The sequence below is a fragment of the Petaurus breviceps genome, unplaced genomic scaffold, assembly GCF_028583685.1.
Source record: "Petaurus breviceps papuanus isolate PSGF00001 unplaced genomic scaffold, PetGlider_PUasm1.0 184, whole genome shotgun sequence".
NCBI classification, from domain to species: domain Eukaryota; kingdom Metazoa; phylum Chordata; class Mammalia; order Diprotodontia; family Petauridae; genus Petaurus; species Petaurus breviceps.
Genome location: NW_027185793.1, coordinates 3808463 through 3832873, shown reverse-complemented (window position 1 = coordinate 3832873; position 24411 = coordinate 3808463). Strand labels below are relative to the sequence as shown.

Genomic DNA, 24411 nt, shown 5'->3' with positions numbered 1-24411 from the left:
GGAGCTTTCCCTGTTCAGATAACACTGGGAGTTGTGTTCAGCTGCAAGGGCCACAGTTTAGGAAGTATATTGACAATCTGGAAAGCATCCAGAGGAGAGCAGCTAGAATAATGGAGGACCCTCAGTCCACGTCCTATGAGGATCAGTGAAGGAACCAGACATATTTACCTTGGAGAATACTAGGGGGTGGGGAATGGAAAAAGGCAGAAAGGACAAGATACCTGTGTTCAAGTGTCTAAAGGGCTAACGTTCTGGAAGGTTAGACTTGTTCTGTTTGGCCTGAGAACAGAACCAGAAGCATATATTGCAGAGTTGGATGATCATTTGTCAGGTATAATGGGGATTTCTTTTTAGGTATAGATTGGATTAGAAGGCCACTGTGAGCTCTTCTAAGTCTAAAATTGTCAAACTAAGGAAGCTGTTCTTTGCAGTGTGGGAGATCAATTACCTGAGAGTAGGCTTTAGAATCCTGGAATACTGGAGCTGAAAGGGATTCTCAAGAGATTTAGTCCTCATTTTACAAATGAAGAAGCTGAGATTGTTGTGGGGAACAAAGCTCTGGATTTGGAGGTGCTAGGTTAAGATTTCAGCTAATACTGGGTGACTCTGTGTTGCCACAAGTCCAGCTGTGATTATGTTGCTGTTACTATCACTTCAGTTGTGTCTGACACTTTGTAGTCCCATTTGGGAATTTTCTTGGCAAAGATACTGGAGTAGTTTACCATTTCCTTCTCCAATTCATTTTACAGATGAAGAAACTTAGGCAAACAGGGTTAAGTGATTTGGCCAGGGTCACACAACTAGTATTTTGAGGCCACATCTGAACTGAGGAAGAGGAGTCTTGACTCTAGGGGTCGCACTCTATCCACTGTGCCACCTAGTTGCCCAGAAGTTATGATTACAGAATTCTCTTAATCCCTGAACCTCAGTTTCCTCATCTATAAATTGAGCAGCTGGGCCTAGATGATCGCTTAATGGCCCTTCTAGTATTAAATAGTGTAACAGAGAAAAATGGCTTGTCTATCAGTTAGATCTTCTGGTAGTATTTGAAGAAAACCAAGAAATAAAAACTTAAATAGAATTTAGTAACTATGAATAAGTTAAATATGTAGAAACAACCATGACATCTTGAAGTTTTATCCTTGGTTTAGGACCAAGATTGTTCTGAGTAATCCCTTCCAGGTGTAAAGGGACCATAAACTTAAAACTGGTAGAGATCTAGTCCAACTTCATCATTTTGTAGATAAGCAAACGGAGATGCAGAAAAGTTTTGGTTTGCCCAATGAATCCAGGTCTTCGGCCTCTGGTCAGGTGGTAACTAAAGCAAAATTCTGTTACTTGTAGAATACCTAGTAGAATTACCAGTGTTTTTCCTCATCTATTTAGTGGCAAGAAATCTACTCTGATGTGTACAATGGTGTGTGTGGTGGTTAAACATATGATGTAGTCCTTATTTGAAAATTCCAAGTTTTCTAGCATTATTTATCCAGTCTAAGTTAAAGGAAAAGTAATGGAACAATTTCTCATTAAAATGCAATTTTATTCTATCCCTAAAATTGGAGTCATTAATTTTAGAGCTAGAAGTAAAAAAAAAAGTGTGAGTGGGAAGCTTATAACACCATCCAATGTTTAAGTAATACTCAGATACTAGCCACTGAAACTGACATTTTTATTAAGCTCAGCAACTATTTTAAAACGAAGATTTTAATGGAATGATAAGCACATTTAAAACACAGGAAATTTAACAAGTACATTCGAATGCTTACATTATACATTTACATTCATGTGAAATGTATGAAGTCATATGTTTGTGTATCCTTTATATTTGGTACCTTTATATAACCAGCATTTATGCTTATTTTCTAAATGCCATTTTATATATGATCATTTGACAGTTAGTACAGTTTCCCCTGTGAGACAGAATAAATTTTGTTCATACTAAGAGTACTCCATAAAAATTACTTGTCCTTAAATATTTATTTTAAGCTAATGTTCTACCAAGAGAAGTTACCTAATTTGTAATATGCGGGTTTCTTGGTATCAAAGCTGTCTTGTTTGGTTTATAGTCTTACGTGGCTCATAATAAATGAGGCAGTAAAAAGAATGAGAGGATGATAATTCTGAAGACTTAATTCTTCATGCCATAAATGAAATCCCACACATAATGATCTCAGATTATTACGCTAAAAATCTGATAATTTTAAAAGCACCCATTTAAAATGCTTAAGTTATGAGATGACTAAAAAATATCACAGAAATAATGAAGGTGGTACAAACATTACTAACCTAAGACTTCTGTTAGGTTTTTAAGTCTGAACAGTTAACATCCAAGTATTCTAATAAGGTGGTTCCATTTGGAGATGGAATTCCTTAAGCTGAAAAGGGTCATCATCACCATTTAAAAGTAGGTAGGTATTATTTAAAATTTCTCCTAACTGAAAACTGGTAAAGTTACCCTTGAAAAAAATTAAACCCAAAGAGATGTTTTCTTGTAAATAAGTGAAACAAGCTATTTTCTGATGAACAGAAGCACTTCTTATAAGAAAATATATGTATAAGAAGTTTTTCTACAAAGTAATTTTTACATTTTTTTTTGTATAGGGGCATATTAATTCCAACTATGCAAATTTAATCCTCAAATAATATTGAATTTAACTTAAACATATACATAACACATTAAAAAAACAGATTCAAAGCACAGACATAATAAATTTCCCCCTTCAATAATACTCCAGATGTCTAAATATTGCAGCATAAGTGATCACTTTAACACTTCCATAATGTTAAAGATTTTAACTTAAATGGTCAATGAGATCTTTCTGGAAATGTACTTAAATAAACAGTGTTCTCAGGCTGCTGTTTCAACCTAAGAAAGGTTTTCAACACCAATTTGCAATCCTCTGAAAATAGAGGACTGCATAATGGCAATAATATCTTACTGTAGAGTGACATTATCAGAATCACGACAGTATATACTAGTAAGTTTTTTTCTACCACCTTTCTTCCTCCACCACAGGTATACAGTAAACATCAGACACTCAAAAAAAACTGTGTAGCTTTTTTTAAAATACAAAGTTACAACTGACTAAACATTCAGGACACCTCAGTCTTAAATATTTAAAGACAATAACAAAAGACCTTTTTACCTGAATATATGAAAAAGTATAAAGCAGCTCTGAAAACATTTAAATGGATACATAGTGAACAAGAAATTTAAATGAATGGCTTTGAGAAGTAAAGGTTTATTGTGTTCTTTATTCCCCCTAGTAATTTTTTTTGGGGGGGGGAGGGGGCAGCTGGTTCCAGTTTCAAAAAAATTTCATTTCTTCTCAGATGTTTCATTTTCTTCAATTGCATCTTCTTCTTTGTTACCGGGAGTCTTTTTAGGACTGATGTCTACACAGGAAAAAAACATAATTGCATAGGTTTTTACAAAATTCAGATAAATCCAAACAGCATTTTCTAGCAAAAAAAAAAAAAATGAACAAAAATTTTTTGTTAATGAAAGTAGAGATCCATGTTGAACAACTTTGAAAATATTTAGGCAATGCTATTCACATTTTACTTCTTTATGGTCAGCATTATAGTGCTCAAAACTAAGATATCAAGGTATACAGCAAGATTATTGAATTTATAAAATAACATGATACCAGGGAGAACTATAACTAATTCAATAAGCATTAATTAACAGCCTTCTATGTACTACATACCAGAGACAGACAAAGATAAAACCAGTTCCTGCAATTCAAGGAGCTTCTATTTTTGAAAGTGGGGGAAGAGAACAATTTGTACACAGATAAAAACAAAATGTATACAGAAAGTAATTTCAATGTGGGTTGAGTGTATTAATGACAACTGAGGATGCAAAATAGGAATCAGTAAAGGGCTTCTGTAGAGGTGGCATAACTTCAGCTACCTTGAAGGTCAACATGATTTTTTGAATTCTTTATTATGGAAATCTGGGATCAATTAGTCCAAGTATTTTTTTGTCTCTTGGTCTCAGTTTCCTTATCTATATAAAAACGGGGGTGTCATTATACTTTGTAATAGAACATTTCTCATGTGAATAAGTTAGGACCAGTATTGTGAAAAGCTCAGGGTAAAAAGAAGAAAACAAGGAGTTTATGGTAGATAAGGTTCACATGGTTAAGATCACAGGACAAGCTCATTTTGGATTTCTAGTGTGCTTTTTAAGTGCAGCTGGGTCTCCTATCATGGAAAAGGCTAAGAACCACAGTATCCATGCATATCTTTTTTTGAATGTTGAGTCAAGTAGCTGACTCAGCTACAGCCTAGATAGAAAAATTTAAGAGTTAAGCCTGTATTACCCCAATAATTTAGTAGCCATTTCTTTTGTTACACTGCTCTCATTGGGAAAGCACTGTACCACTTCAATGGAAGAGATTAAAGATAATCCATCTTTTGCTTCAAAGGCTACTATCACTTTGTCCTGATTCTCAGATTGCATTTGCTTCTTTTAGACAAAAATACTAAACACATCCCTTACATCCAAGTCCAACTTCCTATCGTTTCCTACACCAGCATTTCTTAAGCTATGCTCAACAAAACTCTGACGTTAAGGGCTTGTAATGGCAAGCAGAGAAGTAGTTCACACCTTGTTTCAGCTATTGAATTAACACCTTGTTTCAGTTCAAGTTTCTTTTGAGCCTTGTATCAAGTAAGAAACAGAACACATGAACCCCACAACTTGTGAGCCCTAGAACTCATGACTCCTGCAACAGGAAGGGGAGGAGCTAATGACCATGTATAAGGAGAATTTCTAGGCTGGAGAAAGAAGAACTGAGGACTCTTCTAGTGTCAGAGTCAAGAAGAAGAAAACTTGTGGTATCCTGGTACTGTCTGCTCTGTCTGGATTGATGTTTGTTGTGAAACTTTGTACAGAAGCTCTGAAAGAGGATTTTCTGGTTGTATGTTTACAGAAGTCCTGGAGAAGGGTTTTGGAGGTCCTGGGACTTTACTGATGATTTGCGCTGACCTCTTGGACCTTGTTTGTGGGTCTGTTGATTTCTATGTTGATGATTTGTCAGATGATTTGAGTTGTCAGACCTTGTTGGTGGGTCTGAGTTGATTTCACAGGCAGATAGTGAAGTGATGATGGTGCCAGCAATGTGTATGATTATTATTGTGTCTTGTCAAGCTTTGTCTGCCCAGAAACAGGAACTGTGAAGGACTTGAGGTGGACTGGACACTGTGAACTTCAATATGGAATGGGAACTGGATAAAGAACTGGACAAGGAACTGGGAGCTGCCTGCCTTTGAACCCAGGTGACAGCTGGAGCTGGGACCATGGAAATGGAACCATGGAAGCTGAGAGCTAGCCTTGAGTCAAGCTGAAAGACTTTACTTGGATACTGTGTACTGACTGAGAAGATTATGATTTACTGTAACCTAGGGGTGGAAAATTTTGACTTTTGTACTTTGTGATTGAGTTAAGGATTTTGTGATTGACTAAATGAATGTACTTTGTTGAGAACTATGTGACCACTTTGGTGAAAACTATGTGGCCATTTTAGTTACAAGTTGTTGAGTTGTGACAGGGTGAATGCTGTATTTTGATTTTCTATAAATGTTTTGCTCTGATTTGTTATTGAATAGAGAGCTCACTATCCTATGTAATCAGAAACTTTAAAGCTATTCACAGAGCAGCAGTCATGAGAAAATTTGGATCTAGTGGCATATTCCCCTCTAAAATATTAAATGAAAAGAAGTGTAGCATACTGGATAGTAGGCTATCCTTGAATACAAGAAGGTCTAGGTTTAAGTCCTGTCTGTGATGAGTAGTTTTTTAAGTCACTTAACACTTTAATGTCCCTGGCAACTTTCAAATACTTCAATGTCCCTGGCAACTCTCAAACCATAAATTATAGAAGAGTTGCATGTATATCTATTTGTCTGTCTGTTTATCAATAGTGTCCATACTGGGAGTTCCCAACCAGACTGTCTCATACCATAAAACAAGTGAAATTACATACTTTAATGATTCAAGGGTCTATAAAAAATTTTCAGTGTAGGAACTTGTCACTGACACAAAATGCAACATCTATAACTTAGTGGCTGGTCTTAGGCTTAGCATTATACTAAGTGACTACCATGGGCCAGACACCAAGCAAAGCACTGCAGATACAAAGAAAGGCCGGCCTAAGTAGCTAATGGACAATTCTCTAAGAGGCAATGAGTTTAACAAAATCACCTAACAACCAGTCTGGTGATGAACTTCTCCAAACTCAGCAACAGTGGTGCTTAGATAAGAAATGTCCATCATCAAGCTAATATTTGAAGTTTTAGTTGCTCAGATATTGCCAAAGGTTAAGTTCTATTAATATCTTCAAGAATCCAGAATTTTGAATTTCGTGGAGGAAATCATTATGAATGTGTCAGAAGTTCTACTCTGATCCTTCACTGTGGATGGTGGTGAGCCTGGGTTATCAGAGATGATGCCAGCAAAGCACAAGCCCTAGCAGTTTCTACCATGCTGGAAATACTTCAAATATAGTATATCTGGCAAGTTTGTATCTATTTATCAAGGACCAGCCTAGATAAGTATGGAGAAGTTTGTCACCAGAAGACATGTTACTTTATGAATTCTTTGATGATGGCAAGCCAAGAAAAATACAAAATGGCCTTTATTATTAGGTGGTCTCCTATACTTCTGTAGTAAAGGTATCAAAGTGACAGAAAATATGACAGAGGGGGCCGAGAGTCTCATACATAGATTGTAAATTGTCTATAAATATTAATTAAGTTTAGTTACTAATACTCTAAACATGAGATCCTTTTAAAATAACCAACAGGTAGATGTAATAGGGGAAATAACTGATATTGATACTGATAATTCTTGCTATAAATGAAGTGATAAGATGAAAGGAAGTTGCAACTAAATTGAAGAATGGCTCAAAGTTTCTCTTCGAAGAGACAAATAAAGGAGTTGACAAAATTGGTTTTTATAGTGCCGCCAAGGACAACAAGAAACATAATTTCATAGGACATCTGGTTATAGCTATTGCAGTGCTAACAACTACTTACAAAAAATGTTGCCATAACAATAACTGCAGCTAATATACCAACAGTTACTGTACAGGAAGAGATTAAGAAATGCTATTAAGAACTTAATCAAATCCTCCAAATTACATCAAGATGTACTTCAAGGACTTCATTGCAAAGGTGAGCACGGGGAAGAGAGTGAACACTTTGGTTTAGGAATAAGGTATGTGATAGAATAATCCCTTGACTATTATTATGGATATTTTTTTGTGGAGAGTTGGGAGATATGGCAAATATGACAAAAAATGAAATTGATTCTATTTCGGTGGACAGAAAATAGCTTGCTGCCAATGTGAGAGTTCTTCCTAGAAAAGCTAACTGTAGAGAGTTTTACCACTGAGCTTTGCTGGAACAAAAATCAGAATTAATACAAAATCAGAGAAGTAAGGTTCAACTAAAACAACTCCAACCTGACTTTTAAAAAATCTTGTCAATGCCAAAAAGAAATAGATGGAAGAAAGTACACTGTAATAGACTGACCATTTCCTAGAGAATTTTAAAGAGAAATCAATTAACTGCCATGAGGACATCAACAAAGTTTAGAAACCACCTTAGGCAGCAACACTTGATCTCATTATTAAGCAGGCAAATATGGTAGCAAAGAGCAAGAGCAGTTTAAAATATTAAATATGTTTGTAAAAATTGTATAGATGAGAACAGTGGAAAATGATGAACAGCAGTGCCTCACAAAATGGAAAGGAGAAGAAAAAAAAGCTTAAAAGAAAATTTGGTGAGAACTGAAAGATGGAAAAGATCTGTCAAGATTTATATGGCAGGGGTGGCTAGGTGGTACAGTGAATAGAGCACTGGCCCGGGAGTCAAGAGGAGTCACCACATTCAGACTTTAACATACAAGATTCTTTAAAAGATGTAACAAAATAGAGAACTTTGATAATTTGCTGATTAATATCAAGTGACACATAAAAAGGAGACATATGCTGAAGGTATCTGCCAGATTGTAGATGCTATCCCACAGAAAGTACAAATCCATATAAACAGCAAAGTTCTTGAGATACTCCTGTATTCAGGTAACACTGTGTTGATTATTTCAAGCCCCAAGATATTATTTTTGTTGTTGTTCAGTCCCAACAATGGCAAATTTGTGTTGGGAAATAAAGATGGCTAGATAAAATATCATCCACTGACATAATCTGGTTTTCAGATTGTTGAGTCAGTTGAACAGTTATTACAGGCAATGAAAACCAGATTCTTGAATGACAGAACAGAATCTCACATCTAGAAGGGATCTTAAAAGTTACTTAGATTAAATCTCTCATTTTACAGGTGAGGAGGTGAAGAGATATGAAATTGGTTGCCTAAGGTCTCACAAGTAGGTAGACTTTCCAATTCAATTTCAGGCTAAATACTGGGTCAAATCTAATAAGGTGAAATGAAATAGTGTTACAGTTAGGTTCAAGAATCAACTATGCAAGTACAAAATAGAGGAGGCAAGGGAAGTTCATCTGAAAAAGATCTGGGGATTTTGGTGAACTGTGAGCTCAGTGAATTAGCAGTGTGACAGGGCAGTTAAGAATGGTTTGAAGACATAAGGTTATCTTAAAAGAGGGATAATATTCAGTTCTAATGAAGTGGTAATATTATTGTACTATGACCTGATCAAATTGTACTTATAATAGTATTCACTTCTGGGTTAAGAAAGGCATTGATAAGCAGGACAAAAAAGAGTGAATAGCTTGAGATCACACATTATGAAGATTGGTTAAAAGAACTGGGTAAGTTTAGACTGTAGAAGAAACAACTTATAGAAGGAAATTACAGCTGCTAAGTATCAGAAAGGCTGTTGCAAAGAAATGAGATTACACTTGTTCTGTTTGTTCCCAGAGAGCAGAACTGCAAAGGTGGAAGTTGTGGAGAGGTGAATTTTAGACCTGAAAGTAAAAACTTCTTAATAATTAAATTAAGAAGTCCATAAGAGAAATGGGCTTCTTTGAAAGATACTAGCTAGGTTTCCTTTCACTGGAGATATTCAAATAAAGGCTGAATGATCATTAATCATTATATATTAGATATCAGATCAATATATATCAGATATATTATAGGAAGAATTCTTTTTCAGGTATGAGTTGGAGTAAGGCCTAATAAGATCTCTCCAAACTCTGAGAGTCTGTGATCATAGGACAGGCAAGAAAAAGTAAAAAATTGTCACCTAAAACTATAAAATCTTGGTAAGTGAAACATAATCAATATTACTGAGTTTTCAGAAGGCTCTATGACATTCTGTGGGAAGATACAAATGAAAAAAATAACACTTGCCCTTGAAGGATTTATAATCTAGTGAGGAAAACAGAATCTACCCTTTTGAAAAACACAAAAAGGTAAACCTTATACAGGAAGTGGCATTTGATTCAAGCTTTGAAGGACAAGTACAATTTTGTAAGTGCAGACATGTGTAGGCATTACAGAAGATATGAATGGGACAGGTACAATGTTTGAGGAAATATGAGATGATTTGGATGGAGTGTAGAGAGTTCATTCAGGAAAGCAATGACAATTGAGTAAGCTGGAGTCAAATTGTGTATCTTTGAATGTGGACTTTATTAGGTAGGAAATAGCCAGCCACAGAAGGTTTTTACCTGGGGGAATAGCATGATTTGAGTGCTGCTTTAGGAAGTTTAATTTGATTACAATACTTACGTTGAATAAGAGATGGGAGTTATTACACAACAGTCCAGGCAGAAGTTGAGAAAGTACTAAATCTGGATGGTGGTAGGAAGAGAAAGTGAGGGTCTAGTTCAAGAGATAGATTTTGGTGATCGCAAACTTGTTATGGATGGGAAGTGGAAGGGGGTGTCAAAGAGGTTAAAGATGGTTTCCAGGTTTTGAGTCAAGCACAAAGTAAGCAATCAGAAGGGCTTGGTTTGAAGTGTGGCAGGTGATCTTTGGTTTAAGAAACTGCTGAATCTGAGATGACAGTAATATACCTGAGTGTCAAGGAGATAGAAATAACAGACTGCATCTCAAGAAAGAAATTGGGATTAGAGAAAGAATAGAGATATGGCAGAGAACTCATCTACATTTCCACAGCTTTAATTAGAGAAAATTCATAGAAGAACGGAAGGCCAAGAATAAAACTCCAGGAAAAACCCACATTTAGGAGATGAAAGATGGAAGAGTTGTCAAAAGACAAGAGAGCAATGGATCAAAGCAGTAGGAAAAAAACATAGTCCAGTGGCATAGAAATAAAAGGATAAAGTTTCGAGAAGAATGGCCTGCGTTGTTGAATGAAAAGAAGTCAAGGAAAATGAGTACTAATAAAAGGTGACCGACCTTATTGATGTTTGTCTATCAGATCATGATGGCAATGTCTCTAACTTTGGAAAGCATTACAGTATAAGCAATGTGGAATTTAAATACTTCCACATAATGATAAAGATGAGGTCCCAGGCTGGTTTATAAAATGAAAGGAAAAATTTTGTTTTGTTAAAAAAAGAAATGTTTTCTTCAAAGTATGAATTTCCATGGAAAATCCTGGGAAAAGCAGGAGGAAAAAGGTCAAGGTAAGTAGTAGCTAATGGGTAAATATCACAAATAGAGTATGATAATGACTTTTTGTTCTAAGTTCACTATCATAAATTGACAAGCTATGAGAATCATGACATAAATAAGCTTTGCATTTTATAACACTGGTTTAAAAACAGAACACATAAAATTCTAGATATTTTACATTTGTCATGAAAGGCACATACACACAGGCGTGCACACACATATACACACACCTCTGCTTCCTTTAGGAGTCTTCATAATGCAAGATGGTGTTGGGAGAATCTTTGTAGGTGTGTAGGTATTTAAAGATATTTTTCTTCTTGGAGGTGGACTTGAATCACAAAGCTGAGAACCTAAAAGTAAACAAGATATTAAAAAAATTACCTTTAAAACTTTTACTTTTGTATTTTGGGAAATTTCACTTGCTACATTCAATGATCTTACTTGTATATACATTCTAACAATTAAACTGATTTCAAACTCTACTAAACAAATAAAAATGGAAACTTTAAATTGAAAATAATTCCTGTTTCTTTTAATCAATTAAACATTCTGTTTATACTACAAGTAATAAGCATTTCAATTCAAAAACAAATTTTTCTGTAAAAAAAAAAAGATCATAGTCTTTCCTAGCTAAAAGGCTATAGCTTGCAGGTTTATTTAAATTTTTACTAGAAACTGTTACCTTTCAACTAAAATTGCACAATAACCACTGAGTAACCTAAAAAATAATACATTATATGATGCTATAGTTCTATCATCAATATGACATGGATAGTGAATTTTTTTTCAGTAGTGGTAATAATGGAGACCATGTAACATAATACTAATCCATGAGCTTGATGTTGATTCTCAGAAAAATAAAACAGATTATTAAAGAGATAGTCTATAAGCAGTTAGGGCAGCAATGATCACCATGATACAACATTTATTCATAAAGAACCAATTATGTTAGACTAAGCTAATTTCCACTTTTTTTTTGGGGGGGGGGGACACACAAGATTAATAGCCTGGTACACAGGGTAATGGCACAATCGCACAACACCTGGATTACAGTATTTGACAATCTTTCATGATATTCTTGGGAACAAGATGGAAAGATGTGGACTGTAATACAATAGTCAGAAAGACTAGAACTGTTTGAAAGACTGGACTCAAACAGTAGTGATTACTGGATGTCAACCTGAAAGGAATTTCTAGTGGAATGCCACATCCTAATTCAACATTTCTATCAGTGATTTAGAGGATATTAATGGCATATTTATCAAACTTGTGGCTAATAAAAGCTAGGTAGATAGCTAGCTAACAAAATCAGGATCTAAAATGATCTTGTAAGGCTATAAACAAGCACAGGTTAGATCTTCATTTTAGTAAGAGAATGTTTTAGGAGTTAGAAGTCAGCAAGTAGAGGCAAGATGAGAATTGAGGAACTTGTAGAAAGGTTTTATACTTTATAACAAACTAGATCAGGGGTGGGGAACCTGTGGCCTCGAGGACACATGTGTCCTTTTATGTCTGCCAGTGTGGCCCTTTGACTGAATCCAAACTTCATAGAACAAATTCCTTTAATAAAAGGATTTGTTCTATAAAACCTGGATTCAGTTAAAAGGTTGCACCCAAGGACCTAGAAAGATAAATGTGGCCTCGAAGCCACAGGTTCCCCATCCCTGGACTAGATGACTGCTGAGGTCCTTAGATTTTACAATTTATTTTTCTATAAATGTCCAGATTAACAGAAACACTAATAATTCAAATTTAAGTACTAGTGTTCTCTCCAAATCTTATTATAAAAGATTTTGAGATCAGTCATTTTAGGTTATCTATACCACTGCATTCTCTATTACCATTAAGAACTTCCCTCTAGGTCCACTATTTTAGAGATGGAAGAGGGGAGAGAGGAAAAACACTGTGAAAACTATATTTGTACCTGAGGGTGGCTAAGAACAAGTGTTTTAATGAATTTCATACTGAGGTGTGAGATAGTAACATCATCTTACAGATAGGAAATGAGTATGCAGAACAGATGAAGTTAATTTGTCAAATTAACATTAACATCAAAGCTATAAAAGATATAGCTCTGACCCTAGACTGTTACCTTTTCCACTAAATCAGTGTTTTCATGCCGGAAGAGTAAACAAAAACAGATTTCCATAGTACTGCTGCTAAGAATGGCCACTTCATACCCCTTATCTTATTTATTTAGAAAAATATATGACTTTATCTAATCTCTTTTCTGATATAACCCACGCCTTGGGGCACGATGCTTCTAGGTACCTCACACACTTGTCTGATTTTCCTGAAATGGTATGTGTACATGCCACAAATGCTCTGCAGAAAGAAAGGTGTTTTGGAATATTTTTAAATTATGGGAAGGTAAATATGTCCTTAAGAGGGGGCGCAAAAATGAAAAGTCTTATTCTATACTGTGAAATTCTTTCTTTATGGCTTAGTATCTCATTTTAATTTCAGGTTATCTTTATCTGTAACCCAATTTCAATTAATAGTCAAAATAACAAATTTTCATACAAGAAGGAGTTGCCATTCTTCTTTCATTTGATGGAACTGCAATGGAAGCAAGAAAGTCATCCACCTGCTTTAAAGATAAGGCGTTGTGAAGAGTTTCTAGAGGGCAGATAGATGGCACCATGGAATATAATTCAAAGCCTGAAATAGAAAAACAAAAAATATCGATGGATACAAGAGAAATCATGAGTGAAAATGAGAAAAGACTGTTGCACAGAAACAAAAGAAATTTATCTTTTAAATGTAAACACATGCAAACATATGAGATCTCTGAAGTCATGACATCAGATGCTATGCAGTATGTAGTTAGAATAAAATCTCAAAGATTCTATTTTATATGTAATTTCTTAGTATAGCATTCACAGGGTCCTTTATATAATGATTTTCATTTTGATAAATTTGTAAAATGCAGGGGAAAAATTAAACTAAAGGAGTGGAGGGAAAAACTAATCAGAGATACAAATTTCATCTTATATCCCTATCCCAGCTCAAATGTGCAAATGATACATTTTGTGTTCCTGATAATATGACAATAGTACCGATTTCTAATTTAGGGACAGTTATGAATTAAAACTTATGGAGAACAACTTAGCCAGGTAAATACTATGGTAAAAAATATCCTCTTAATTATAAGACTCTACACAAACATTGTTAATATTTCTTCACTTATGGCACTTTTAAATTCAAGAACACAACTTTCACCTACCTTACTGAATTACTGAAATAATTTCTGTCATTATAAATCATCAGTTGTACCCAAACTTAACATAAAATACAATTACATTCTTGTTTAGTAACATTTACACAAAAATACAAACAGTTGGTCAAACCAACATGCAGATAACGTATTTTTAATGCTATCCATGAAAAAAGAACCCATTTTAAAAACACCAGATATATTTCTTACTATATCATATTTCTAAAATTGCCTGTTTAAAACTGCTTCAACATATTGTTATGCCACAAATCTTTCTCTACATTGACTACATTTTATTAAAAAATTACTTCTCTTCATAGACAAAAGTTTGCAATACTTAAAAAATAATGCTGAAATAAATTATATAGTCTCTAATTAAAAAGCAATTATCTGGTTAACAAACACTATTTGCTACTAGATATATTACTCTAATAGGTTTTGCTTTAGTAAAATTTTTAACTAACTTAAGTCTATTACATTTTGACCAAAGAAATATGTAGAATTTAATTTAGAAATTCTATGGTTAAAACAAGACCTATTTCTATAATGCAATTTTATTTAGAACCAAAATGTAACAGTTCACAGCAGCTTGATCTTCATGTGCAGAACAGGATAGCACATCAAAACATACATACCGTCTTTATCACCACAGTAAGTAAAAACTCCCACTCTAAGCACTTAAATATATTGATTTGGCACAAATATTACTACTTTAAAAATACAAAGATTCATGCAAGCAAGCGCAAACCCTTTCCTTGCATTAAAAAAAAATCTATCTAGACTCCTCCTTCCCTAATTGTTGGTAGTTGCTGGTTTTTTTTTAATTGCATTTACCTATCATATTTTGTAACAAGTAAATGATAATATATTCAGGATGCTCTTTATCTAGTTTTCCTTTCTCCTTCTGTAATGTTTTTTTTTAATGGACAATGAAAGGGTTAATGCAATTTTTAAAAGCCACTCTGCTGTCATGTTTAGAAGCTACAAAAACATACCCCTGGAACCTAGTAATTCCACAGAGGAAATGGACCACCACCTATAGAGGTGTGGGTATTCTGCATTGAGGCTCAGAAAATAAGGTAAAGTACTGTCAGAAGATACTTGTTTCATCATGTTCCTCGAACTAAATATGAAGGGAGGGATAAGTCCATGAAATGAGTTAAAGGAAGAAACATGAAAGTTAAAGGAGAGTAAAATAAAATCCACAGGACAGATACACAACAGAAGAAAGCTGGAAAGAGCAGGAAATCTTGAACACCCAAAAGCTAAACTTAAAGGAGTTCAAAAGATTGCATATTAACAAGCACTCTATTATGGCGGGGGGCTGGGGAGGAATTCATTTAGGTTAAGAATTTTTTAAAAAACAGAATTGGGATATTACAATTATCTTTGGTCTCTGCTTCAAGAGCACTACACTAAGTCCAGTCTACACAGGTTTTCCAGTACACACACGCTTCTCTATCCTTACTCTAGAGCAAGGATTAAAAAAACAAACAAAACTATTTTAACCTTGTGAAGTCTCAGAAATCTGCATCTTGTTTTTCTGTTATATTGTTCTTTTAAAAAGCTCCTCTACAGAAATCTTCTTCAGGAGCTGAAGCTGTGTCAAATAAGGCACTATTTCTCCAGAAAGTGGTATTTAAATAGCTACAATGGAGGAAAAATGTGAAACTTTAAAGCCAAACTTTCATATAATGGGTTTAATTTCTTACTCCACCACCATAGGCCTTCAAGGAATGGCACTGCATTGTTTACAAGAAAATTTGCAGGCTATAAAAAAGGAAAAGAACATTAAACTTCTATTCAAATGCATCCATTTGATCCAACTTTCTGTGAGCTTTGACTTTCAGTAGAAAAAAGAAAAATTCTCCTACATCAAAATACCTCTATTTTGAGGCATTTTTAGCTGTCATAAAAATTGTGCTTAAGAGGGAATAAGGCTTTTCAGTTTATTTTAAACTGTTTTATTTCTGTCAAGAGACTCCCAAATATCAAATGATAAAAGCAGTGGTATACAAAAGGATGTTGCTATTCAAAAAGAGCCCAGCACATAGCCAGCCCATTAATTCCAGCAAGGATGAGGGAATTCTGGGTGATGTGGGATGCGATTGTGAAAGCCCTACCTCAAGGAAGCATACCACCACATGATGATGAAGTCTGAACTCCCTGGCAACCTGAACTTCACCAGAGACAGAAAATGGTGAATTCTGTATACGTATAATATATGATTAAATATCTCAATGGAAATATCTATGTGACCAGAAAAAAGGAATCAGGGAAAAGATACTTTAAAAGATATTAAAACTATTAAGAATTATTAAATATAATTAATTTTGATATTATAAAAAGGATATGGTTGGATCACTTGGTAAACTGGAAAAAGAAAAGCAATTTCCAGTGCAGATTTAGAATTAAATTGATCTTCAATATGGGCAATTAGAATTAATTTTAAAATTTCACAAATGATATTATCTTTATATAAATTGAAAGTGAGGAAGGGGGCTACACAGTATTGTTATTTTAGATACATAACAAGTTAGAACTGTGTGCTGGTTGGAGTTAAAGGACAGATGAATGATACTGTATACCCCACATTTGGAAATAAAGTAAAAAATGGATGAAGCAAGGGAATATCTTTTAAAATAAAAAAAAAACGTACCATTGGTTGGGTGTCGAGCAAATGAGATAGAAAACCTTTTAACAGCAGAACCACGTGTGGCGTCTGAGAAAGAGAAAAACAGGTACCTGAAATTCACAACAGCTACCAAAAGAGGGACATTTAAAAAAAGAGGGACAAAAGATGAGAAGGTTAGAATCCAGTGACATGCAGAAGGGATCATGAAAAGAAGGCTGTAGGCCAAAATACTGGTTAAAAGAATTAAACTGGTTCGCTAAAAACTGCAAGGCATTTAATGAAGTGTATGAAAGAAGGAGAAGCAAGATGAGCTAGTGATTTTGGTATATACATAACTGCAATGGCTAAAGTAAATTTATGTGGAGTGTAGTAAACTAGACTGAGGATTAAAAACTGCATACCCCTTTGAGCTTCCAACTCCTGAGATTACAAAAAAAGAACAAGCCTCTATACACTTCAAAGACCCTCTAAAAACTAAAATATACATACACATCTAAATATATAATAAATAAAATAAATATATGACAAAAGCAAGAAGTTTTCTAATGAGGAATACTAGAATTTTCATCCTATGCTGTCAATATTTTAAAACATTAACAGCTGAATATTTCTTTTGGTTTTTTTTTTTTTTTTACAAATTCCTTTCACTGTTGTCTAATGCAATATCAGTAAGAATTTAAGGGGGAAAATAGAAGTTTCAATTATCACAGAAAAATTTCTCTTCATTTAACCATTCTCCTCTCACAAAAAAAGAAATGCATAAGAATTTACATGTCAACAAACTCTCAGGATACAAATATTGTATATAAACCTGAAGTCAGTAACTACAATAAAGTTTGCCAAACACATATCCAAGCTGTGCACAGTGAAGAGAGCTTGAACTCATACAATTAGGCAGAGAGGGTCACTGGCCTAAGGCTTGTCACTGAGGAATAATGTGTGCTCATGGGTGTGTGCGTGGGTGCACATTTATATCTGTGCGTGCGTGCGTGTCTGCACATACCATCTATGCAGCCAGAAGAAGTCAGCTTTTTACGATGAGTACGAGCATAATCCTGTAGGTTAGGTGCACTTGAAGAACCCCCGAGCACTGCGGTGCTAAACAGGCTCGCACAGTGAGACCCTGATGGGAGTTAGAGAAAATACATACAGCAACCGGTGTTCTTCCATTCACATTGGGGTGCATGCAACATGCAATTAACATGGCTCAGGTTCACAATATGCTTGTAATGGCAAATATCACCAGACTTTAATACACATACAACAGGAAGAAATTTAACAAGGGAACTTAAAGCTACCTTTGCAGGCAAAAAAGGTCCATAAAATATTTAGTTTTATATAAAACCTAAAACATACTAATTTTTAAAAACCAAAAGAGATCAACAGCCTAGGATTTTTTAGAAATGTCATTCTTTTTTTTGTGCAAATAAATATCTTGAACAATCTTCAAAAACTTTTTCATTTGTGCTATGAGAAAGTTTCTATTAGTAAAACTATAGTATGGCATATTAAAATGTGATATGTTTTAGTCTTATAAAAGATGCTTAGTGCATAAGAGAAATACAACTAAGTGTTTTCTCTAAATCTTAGGATAAAATTCCATTTTATTTTATTTTTGTTATACTACAAAATTAAGGTTAAACTACTTGTAGAGGTAAGAGCTACTTTTGTTTTTCTATTATATATGAGTTAAGAAAACTGACTAAATCATTTGGAATTTCTACTATTAAATAAATAACAAATCTTTTGTTTAAAAAAAAAAAGTTCATCTAATAAAACACATTACTAGCATATGTGATGAATCCCAGCCAGAATAAGTTGTGCCTGGTTTGTGGCAAGTTTTTATACCCAAGCAAATCCTTCACCAATGCATCTATCAGTTTCCACCAGTGCTATCATGTTACATCAATTAAGAAAAGGAAGATTATGTAAATTTCTAGCAAGACACTATGGGAAAATTATCTATCATCATTAAATGTATTCATTTGACTAGAGAAAGAAGAAACATAAAAGTACCACAAATAGGTAGGCATAATACAACAGTTCAGACCCTTTATACAGAGAACGCAGTACACTTGAATTTACATGTACAAGTACAGTACACTTGAATTTACATGAATTTAATCCTATCTTAAATCTACATAGGTAAATGCGAATTATAGTAAACACCTTATCAATTCATATAGTTGTCAACTATATGAATTTAAAAAGCTAGTGTTTATAATTTTATCACACAGAATAAGTATTGACTGTGACTTAGCATGTAAGTAAAAAAATATTAGGGGATATTTTACAAATGAACAAAAAGTAAGATTTGAACTTTGCAACCATCAAATTTTCTTGGAAGTTGTAAAAAAAAAATCTAGGTATCAAAAGTTAGTTTGTTTTTAAAGAGGCTTTGTATAAAGTTGAGGAAAAATTTTAGTTTCAGAACACAAAGTTTAAATGTAATTGGATTTTATCTTTCAGTGGTCTAAATAGTGTGCTATAGGTTGTGGCAATTCAATTTATATGGTTTTACACCTAGGGATTATGAGAAAATTAACTGTCCTTGTTCACTTTATTGAAATGCGTTTTGTGAACTTAGGTTAGCAAAATACTGGGCAACTCAGTATTCTTGAATGGGTATGTACAAAGTATAAAGTAAGCATAGCATTTGGTCATGCTTTCACAACTTAAAAAATTTACATGTGTGCAAGATAGTGTATGTTATTAGGTTTGTTAAAAGAACAATATTTCCATCAACCAACATACCTACTGCATTCTGCTTTTGGTCCGCACTCCTTTGTTTTCTCACAAAATTAGTATTTTCTGAAACAACCTGGATAAGTAAAGCAAGAAAAATAAGGCAAAACAGAACTGTGAAAAAATATCAAATGTCCATTATACTTGATACAGCAGCCTGTTCCAGACACACAAGGGTTAATAAGCATGATAAATATTAGTAGAAATACATAAAACACAAAAGATCATGCAAGATCCCCTTCTGAAGGGAGTCCATTTCACATGAGATCCTTGCAATGAGGTGGTGCGAAGCAGGCATTCAGAATGAGGGCATGTATGAACCAAGACAGATGAAAAGAAATCATGTATAGATCAATAGAATTCTTTTTTTTTTTTGGTTTGTTTAAAAAGAAACCAAATGCCCACTCTTAACAGCTCCTGTACTGAAAGGGGGGGAGGGAAACAACAACACCAATAAGGGGAAGACAATTGTTTGAGGCCACCATACAATTACTGTTCCATGCATGGGCTTTATCAAAGTAACCTTTACATAGACACAGCCTTAATGGATACCATAATCCCTTTTTCTATAATTAACTTCCTTTAAGTTTCAAATGGAAATTGCTGAAATTCTTAGAGAAGTCATAGATAATAGCACATCTTCCATTGTAAAAAAACAAAAACAAAAGCCTCTACAATATTTTGCATTTCAACAACGATTTTTTTCAGGATTTCCTTTATTTAGCACAAAAAATATTGTCGATGTATCCAATTTTTGTCTGATTTTGGGAGGAAAATTTCAAAATATTGTACAGTTCAATGGAAGTAGTACTATTTAAAAAAAAATATTCCTCAAGTTAAAACCTCTAAATAAAGAAGTTTGTGAGGAAGAGAATGATTAGTGCTAGAGTTTGTCTCCTGCATAGTTAATTCTGGGTCACTGAAAATCTGATATATAGTAAACTCTTAAAACCCCAAATTCTAAATAACATCTAATTTTTTCAATTGTGGAGAAAAATTAAATTTACCTACCACCAAATTATGTATTTTAAAGTCTTAAAGGACAACTAAGCCAAAACAAGACTTTGATTTATCAGTCAAGCTAAAATTCCAAAAATTTAGAATTTTAAAATAAAACAAATCTTGGAAATTTAAAATAGAGAAAATGCTGTGAAACAACGCAGTTGTTTGCTTTCCCTCAAAAGTTCTTAGAAATCACAAGCATTCAAAAATGTACAAATCAAATTCAAACAGAAGGATTTATTTCAATAGAAAACGCAAGGGATTAGATGTCCTCAAAGACAGTTATTTGTTGCTCTGAATGCATAAAAATGTTTAATGAAGTAAAGTTTAGAAACCTGTTGCCATGAGCCAAAAATACTGGATGTGAATGCCAATGATTGAGGGGAGACAGGGGAAGAGGTGATTTGTTCCCCTGATCTGCGTCTTCGACGCCCAGTACCCACACCACTGGTATAATGCAGCCAGGTACCAGTACCCTCTGGGCTAGACACACTCAGGGGGCTCTCTTCCTGGAAGTGAGAAAAGGGGCAAAAAAAACAAAACAAAACAAAAAACAGCAAAGCATGCACAGTTAGATACAATAGAGTCAAATGATCAGAAAGAAAAAAAAATACAGTTTGTACTCTTTCATTCACTTTTCTAAAACTATTAAACAGTAACTAGGGCATCAAAATATTTCAGTATTTAATTTGATAGCTCAACAGAAACATGTTCATTAATTTATCCTCAGACCTAATGTTTTCACATTTTTTTGATAAAAAACTATCAAATGTAATATTTTTAGTTCTAATTGAGAAAAAAAAAGTAGGAATCATTTATTGCATACATATTGTACTGCTTAATAGTTTTCCCCTCCCTCTTCAAACAGGATAAACTTTCCCAATTTCTATTCAGTAGATTGTTTTTAACATTTTAAATATCTTATTTATTTTTATTCAAGAGGCTTTGTGTTCTACAGGATGGATTTTTCAACCCAAAGCCCTAATGAACTGTGCTAAGGAGTGAAGAGATTTCAAAGTATAAAAAGTATTACTGTCTGTCAAACTTTAAAAAAAAAAGGAAAAAAAAAAGGTTTTTAACAGAATAAAATGGAACCAAACTGCACTTGTTTATACTTTCAAGCTATCTATTTTTCTACCCCCTCCAAAGACTATTTTGAAGAGTTCAGTAGCTAAAACATGCAGCAAACATTCCCATTTTACATGTTTGCATGTTCAGGTTTCAGACAGTGAGGACAGAGTAAAATCTACTTGCACCAAATGAAGAGAATAGTCTGTTTCTCTGAGTGTCTTTAGGAAGTACAAACTTCTTATTTCCATGGAGGTGATGGGCGCTGGAAAAAGTCTTCAATGTTTTACTTGAATAGTCTACCTTATGGAAGTAAAAGTTTAGCATGGCATAGAAATATCTCTTGAAAACAACTATTTAAGCATTTTATAGAACATAAGGTTTACAAATGTGCTGTCCAAATTTTGAAAAATTAATTAGGGCAGTGATTTTGTCAGACTTTTGCAAATACCACAGATTAGATGTAAAATTAATGCTTATTGATGCATTTGCTATGGTAGTGTTCTGAACCATTTAAAGTGCAGAAGTTTTACTATGGTCTTAAAATAATTGTGTTAAAGAATTTGAACAATGGAAGGCTACTCTGCCCAACAACATATCAAAATCACTGCCCTCACACAAAAAGTAACTTAGTCAGGCTATATTATCATATGTCACTTCCCAAGTTTTCTGAAATGAAGTAGGCTTAACCAATCTAAATTTATTTCTTAACTAAATATAATAGCACAAATAAGAACCATAGTCAAGGAAATAATATTTGGTATATATTTTCTTAAAACTTCTACTACCAACTTAGAACCTATTGATAATAAAAGAGAGTAGTATAGGCACATGTCAAATTCAAAGACTAAAGGAAATACTGTTTTGAACATCATTTAAATAATGAAATTGAATATATTTCCTCCCCAAGCTATTACTACTCACAATTCATACATTGATTATTCTAATTCCTGTAAATGTCGTTTTGCAAATTTAATAGTATTTGATGATTTCTTCATAGCCTTGAGCTTTTATCAAAGAATTATTAAAATTAAGTAGTAGCCTGATTCAATCTGGGAGACATAAGCACTTATAGAATACAATTATTCCAAAACAAAGTAATTTTAATCTATAGGTGTATGAATCATATCATAGGCATTTATTATAACGTTCAAGGTACTTAAGTTTCTTTTCAAATGTTACCAAAGTACTTTTGCTACTGTATATAAGGAGGTTACTAAGGTATCTATTAATTTTAAACATTAATGACTGCAATTTAATTGAATTAGGAAAATTCATTTAATGTTGAAGTTTTATATTCATTAGGCCAAGTTATCAACTTGGTTTTCCTTACCTTAAACTGCTACTATTCAAGTCAATTGCTGCTGAAGCAATTTTACTAATTCCTTCCCAAACCCAACCAAAAATCCCTCCTGTCTCATCAAGTTGTTTTTTTTTTAGGTTAAAAAAAACAACTTATACCATAGTAGTCTCCAGTAACAATGAGAAGAGACAGAAAATCTGTAAGCATCTTAGCAAGGATTTATCTTGGTAGCTTTAGATACTTTCTGTCATAAGATGAAAAATATAAAGTTCAGAGACCTACATTTTACAAATGCCTCCATATTTTTATTGATTTCTTGAAAAAAAATAGACAAATTTTTTTTATCCATAATTTCTACTAAATCCCCAAGTCAATTAAACTTAAGCTGTATTTTCTTTTCTAATTTATTAAACTAAAGTTAAGTTTCTTTTAGGGAGAACATGCTGTAACATATATACTTACTTCATTTGCCTTCCTACTTCGTGGAAGGGAAGATTTTTTGTGTATGTGAATTGGATCTGATACCATGGGTTTGAAAATTACTACAGCTCTATCAGGCTCATCCCTTTTACATCTGTTTGTCTCATCATCGCATTCACATTTTTTGGAGAATTTCTTTTTGTCTTCATTCTGCAGGTGGAGAGCATTATAAATTTTACTTTAGATAAGACAAAAACTTTACTATAATCACCTAAACATTTCTATTTCTAGTGGCAAAAATCACATAAACTGTTCAAATAAAAATATATTCAATTTAACAAGTATTATTGAAGAAATAACTATGTACTCAACAAATGAAGCAATACAGATGATTAGCTTCTGAGCTTAATCTTCCGAGGGGAGATCAGACTCAAACATATGTAACTATCAAGACATTACAATATACTATGCAATAAATGCTAATTTAATCAAGTGACAAAATGAACAATGGAAAAGAGAATTTGCCAAATATGAAAATAAATGTAGAAGGGGCGGCCAGGTGGCTCAGCGAGTAAGAGCACCGGCTCCAGTGTCGGGATGACCTGGATCAAATCCGGCCTCAGATACTCAGCACCACACCCAGAAACAACTGGCCGTGTAACCTTGAGCAAGTTACTTAACCCCTATTGCTTTATTTTTTTTTTTAAAGCAATTGGGTTTAAGTTTGGGGTTAAGTAACTTGCTCCTTATTTGTAAAAATGTCAAGGTGTTTGACACTATCTGCTCAGACAAGATCATAAATCTTATCAGTCCTGTGAAAAAACTTGCTAAATTTTGTGTAATTCCAAAATAATTAGTTTATTGAGAAAATAGGATTCCCCTCTTCTATCACAAACACTCCTTGCCCTCCTTGCCAAAGTGTAGGGAATTTACAAGTTTGTAATTCACAAATTTGCTTATTGCATAGAAGAGATATGATAATGATTTGGGATTATGAAAATTATTTAATTATACCTGGAAGTAGTCAGTGTTTTACTATGTTTTGAGTGAACTATCATATATTCACTTTCTATGTGGAATTCTAGAATGCAATTATTTCCTGTGATCTCAGAACTGCTACAGGTACATGTGTCCCTGGAAAAAGGGGGTGACCTTGGCATAGCTAAAAATAGGATCCTCGCCATTTCGTTTCCCCAATGTATTATTTCCTTTATAACAGGAGTGTTATAAAGTGAAAACCCACCTGGTTTATCATGAGCCTGGCTATGATACCCTACGAATAGTGAGGAACTTTACTGACTGAGTGACTATTCCAAAAAGTTAACTATGACTCTGACCTGAACTCAAACAGAACTAAGGATACTTGATCTTGTTACAGTTATGTCATTCTGTGCTCTTAGGCTTTGGTTTAGAGGAACAGGTCTGATGATGTTGTTATAACCATGTCCCTCC

At 33.8% G+C, this 24411-nt stretch overlaps 1 protein-coding gene across 18 annotated transcripts in view; it reads right to left on the bottom strand.

Annotated features, from left to right (window-relative positions):
- Positions 1-1648: 1648 nt before the first annotated feature.
- Positions 1649-24411, bottom strand: part of PPIP5K2 (diphosphoinositol pentakisphosphate kinase 2) — a 125518-nt gene continuing 102755 nt past the window's right edge. For 5 of the 18 annotated variants that reach the window (XM_069088104.1, XM_069088101.1, XM_069088117.1 and 2 more), the window contains 9 exons: positions 23002-23169; positions 21419-21539; positions 20504-20673; positions 19176-19242; positions 17425-17544; positions 16446-16508; positions 13093-13230; positions 10800-10919; positions 1649-3396 (listed from right to left, as the gene is read on the bottom strand). In XM_069088104.1, the coding sequence (XP_068944205.1) occupies positions 3320-3396; positions 10800-10919; positions 13093-13230; positions 16446-16508; positions 17425-17544; positions 19176-19242; positions 20504-20673; positions 21419-21539; positions 23002-23169 (1044 nt within the window). In that variant the 3' untranslated portion in view covers positions 1649-3319. Of the gene's footprint in view, positions 3397-10799; positions 10920-13092; positions 13231-16445; positions 16509-17424; positions 17545-19175; positions 19243-20503; positions 20678-21418; positions 21540-23001; positions 23170-24411 lie in introns of all 18 variants that reach the window. The other 13 variants (XM_069088105.1, XM_069088107.1, XM_069088108.1 and 10 more) reach the window with 13 other exon arrangements.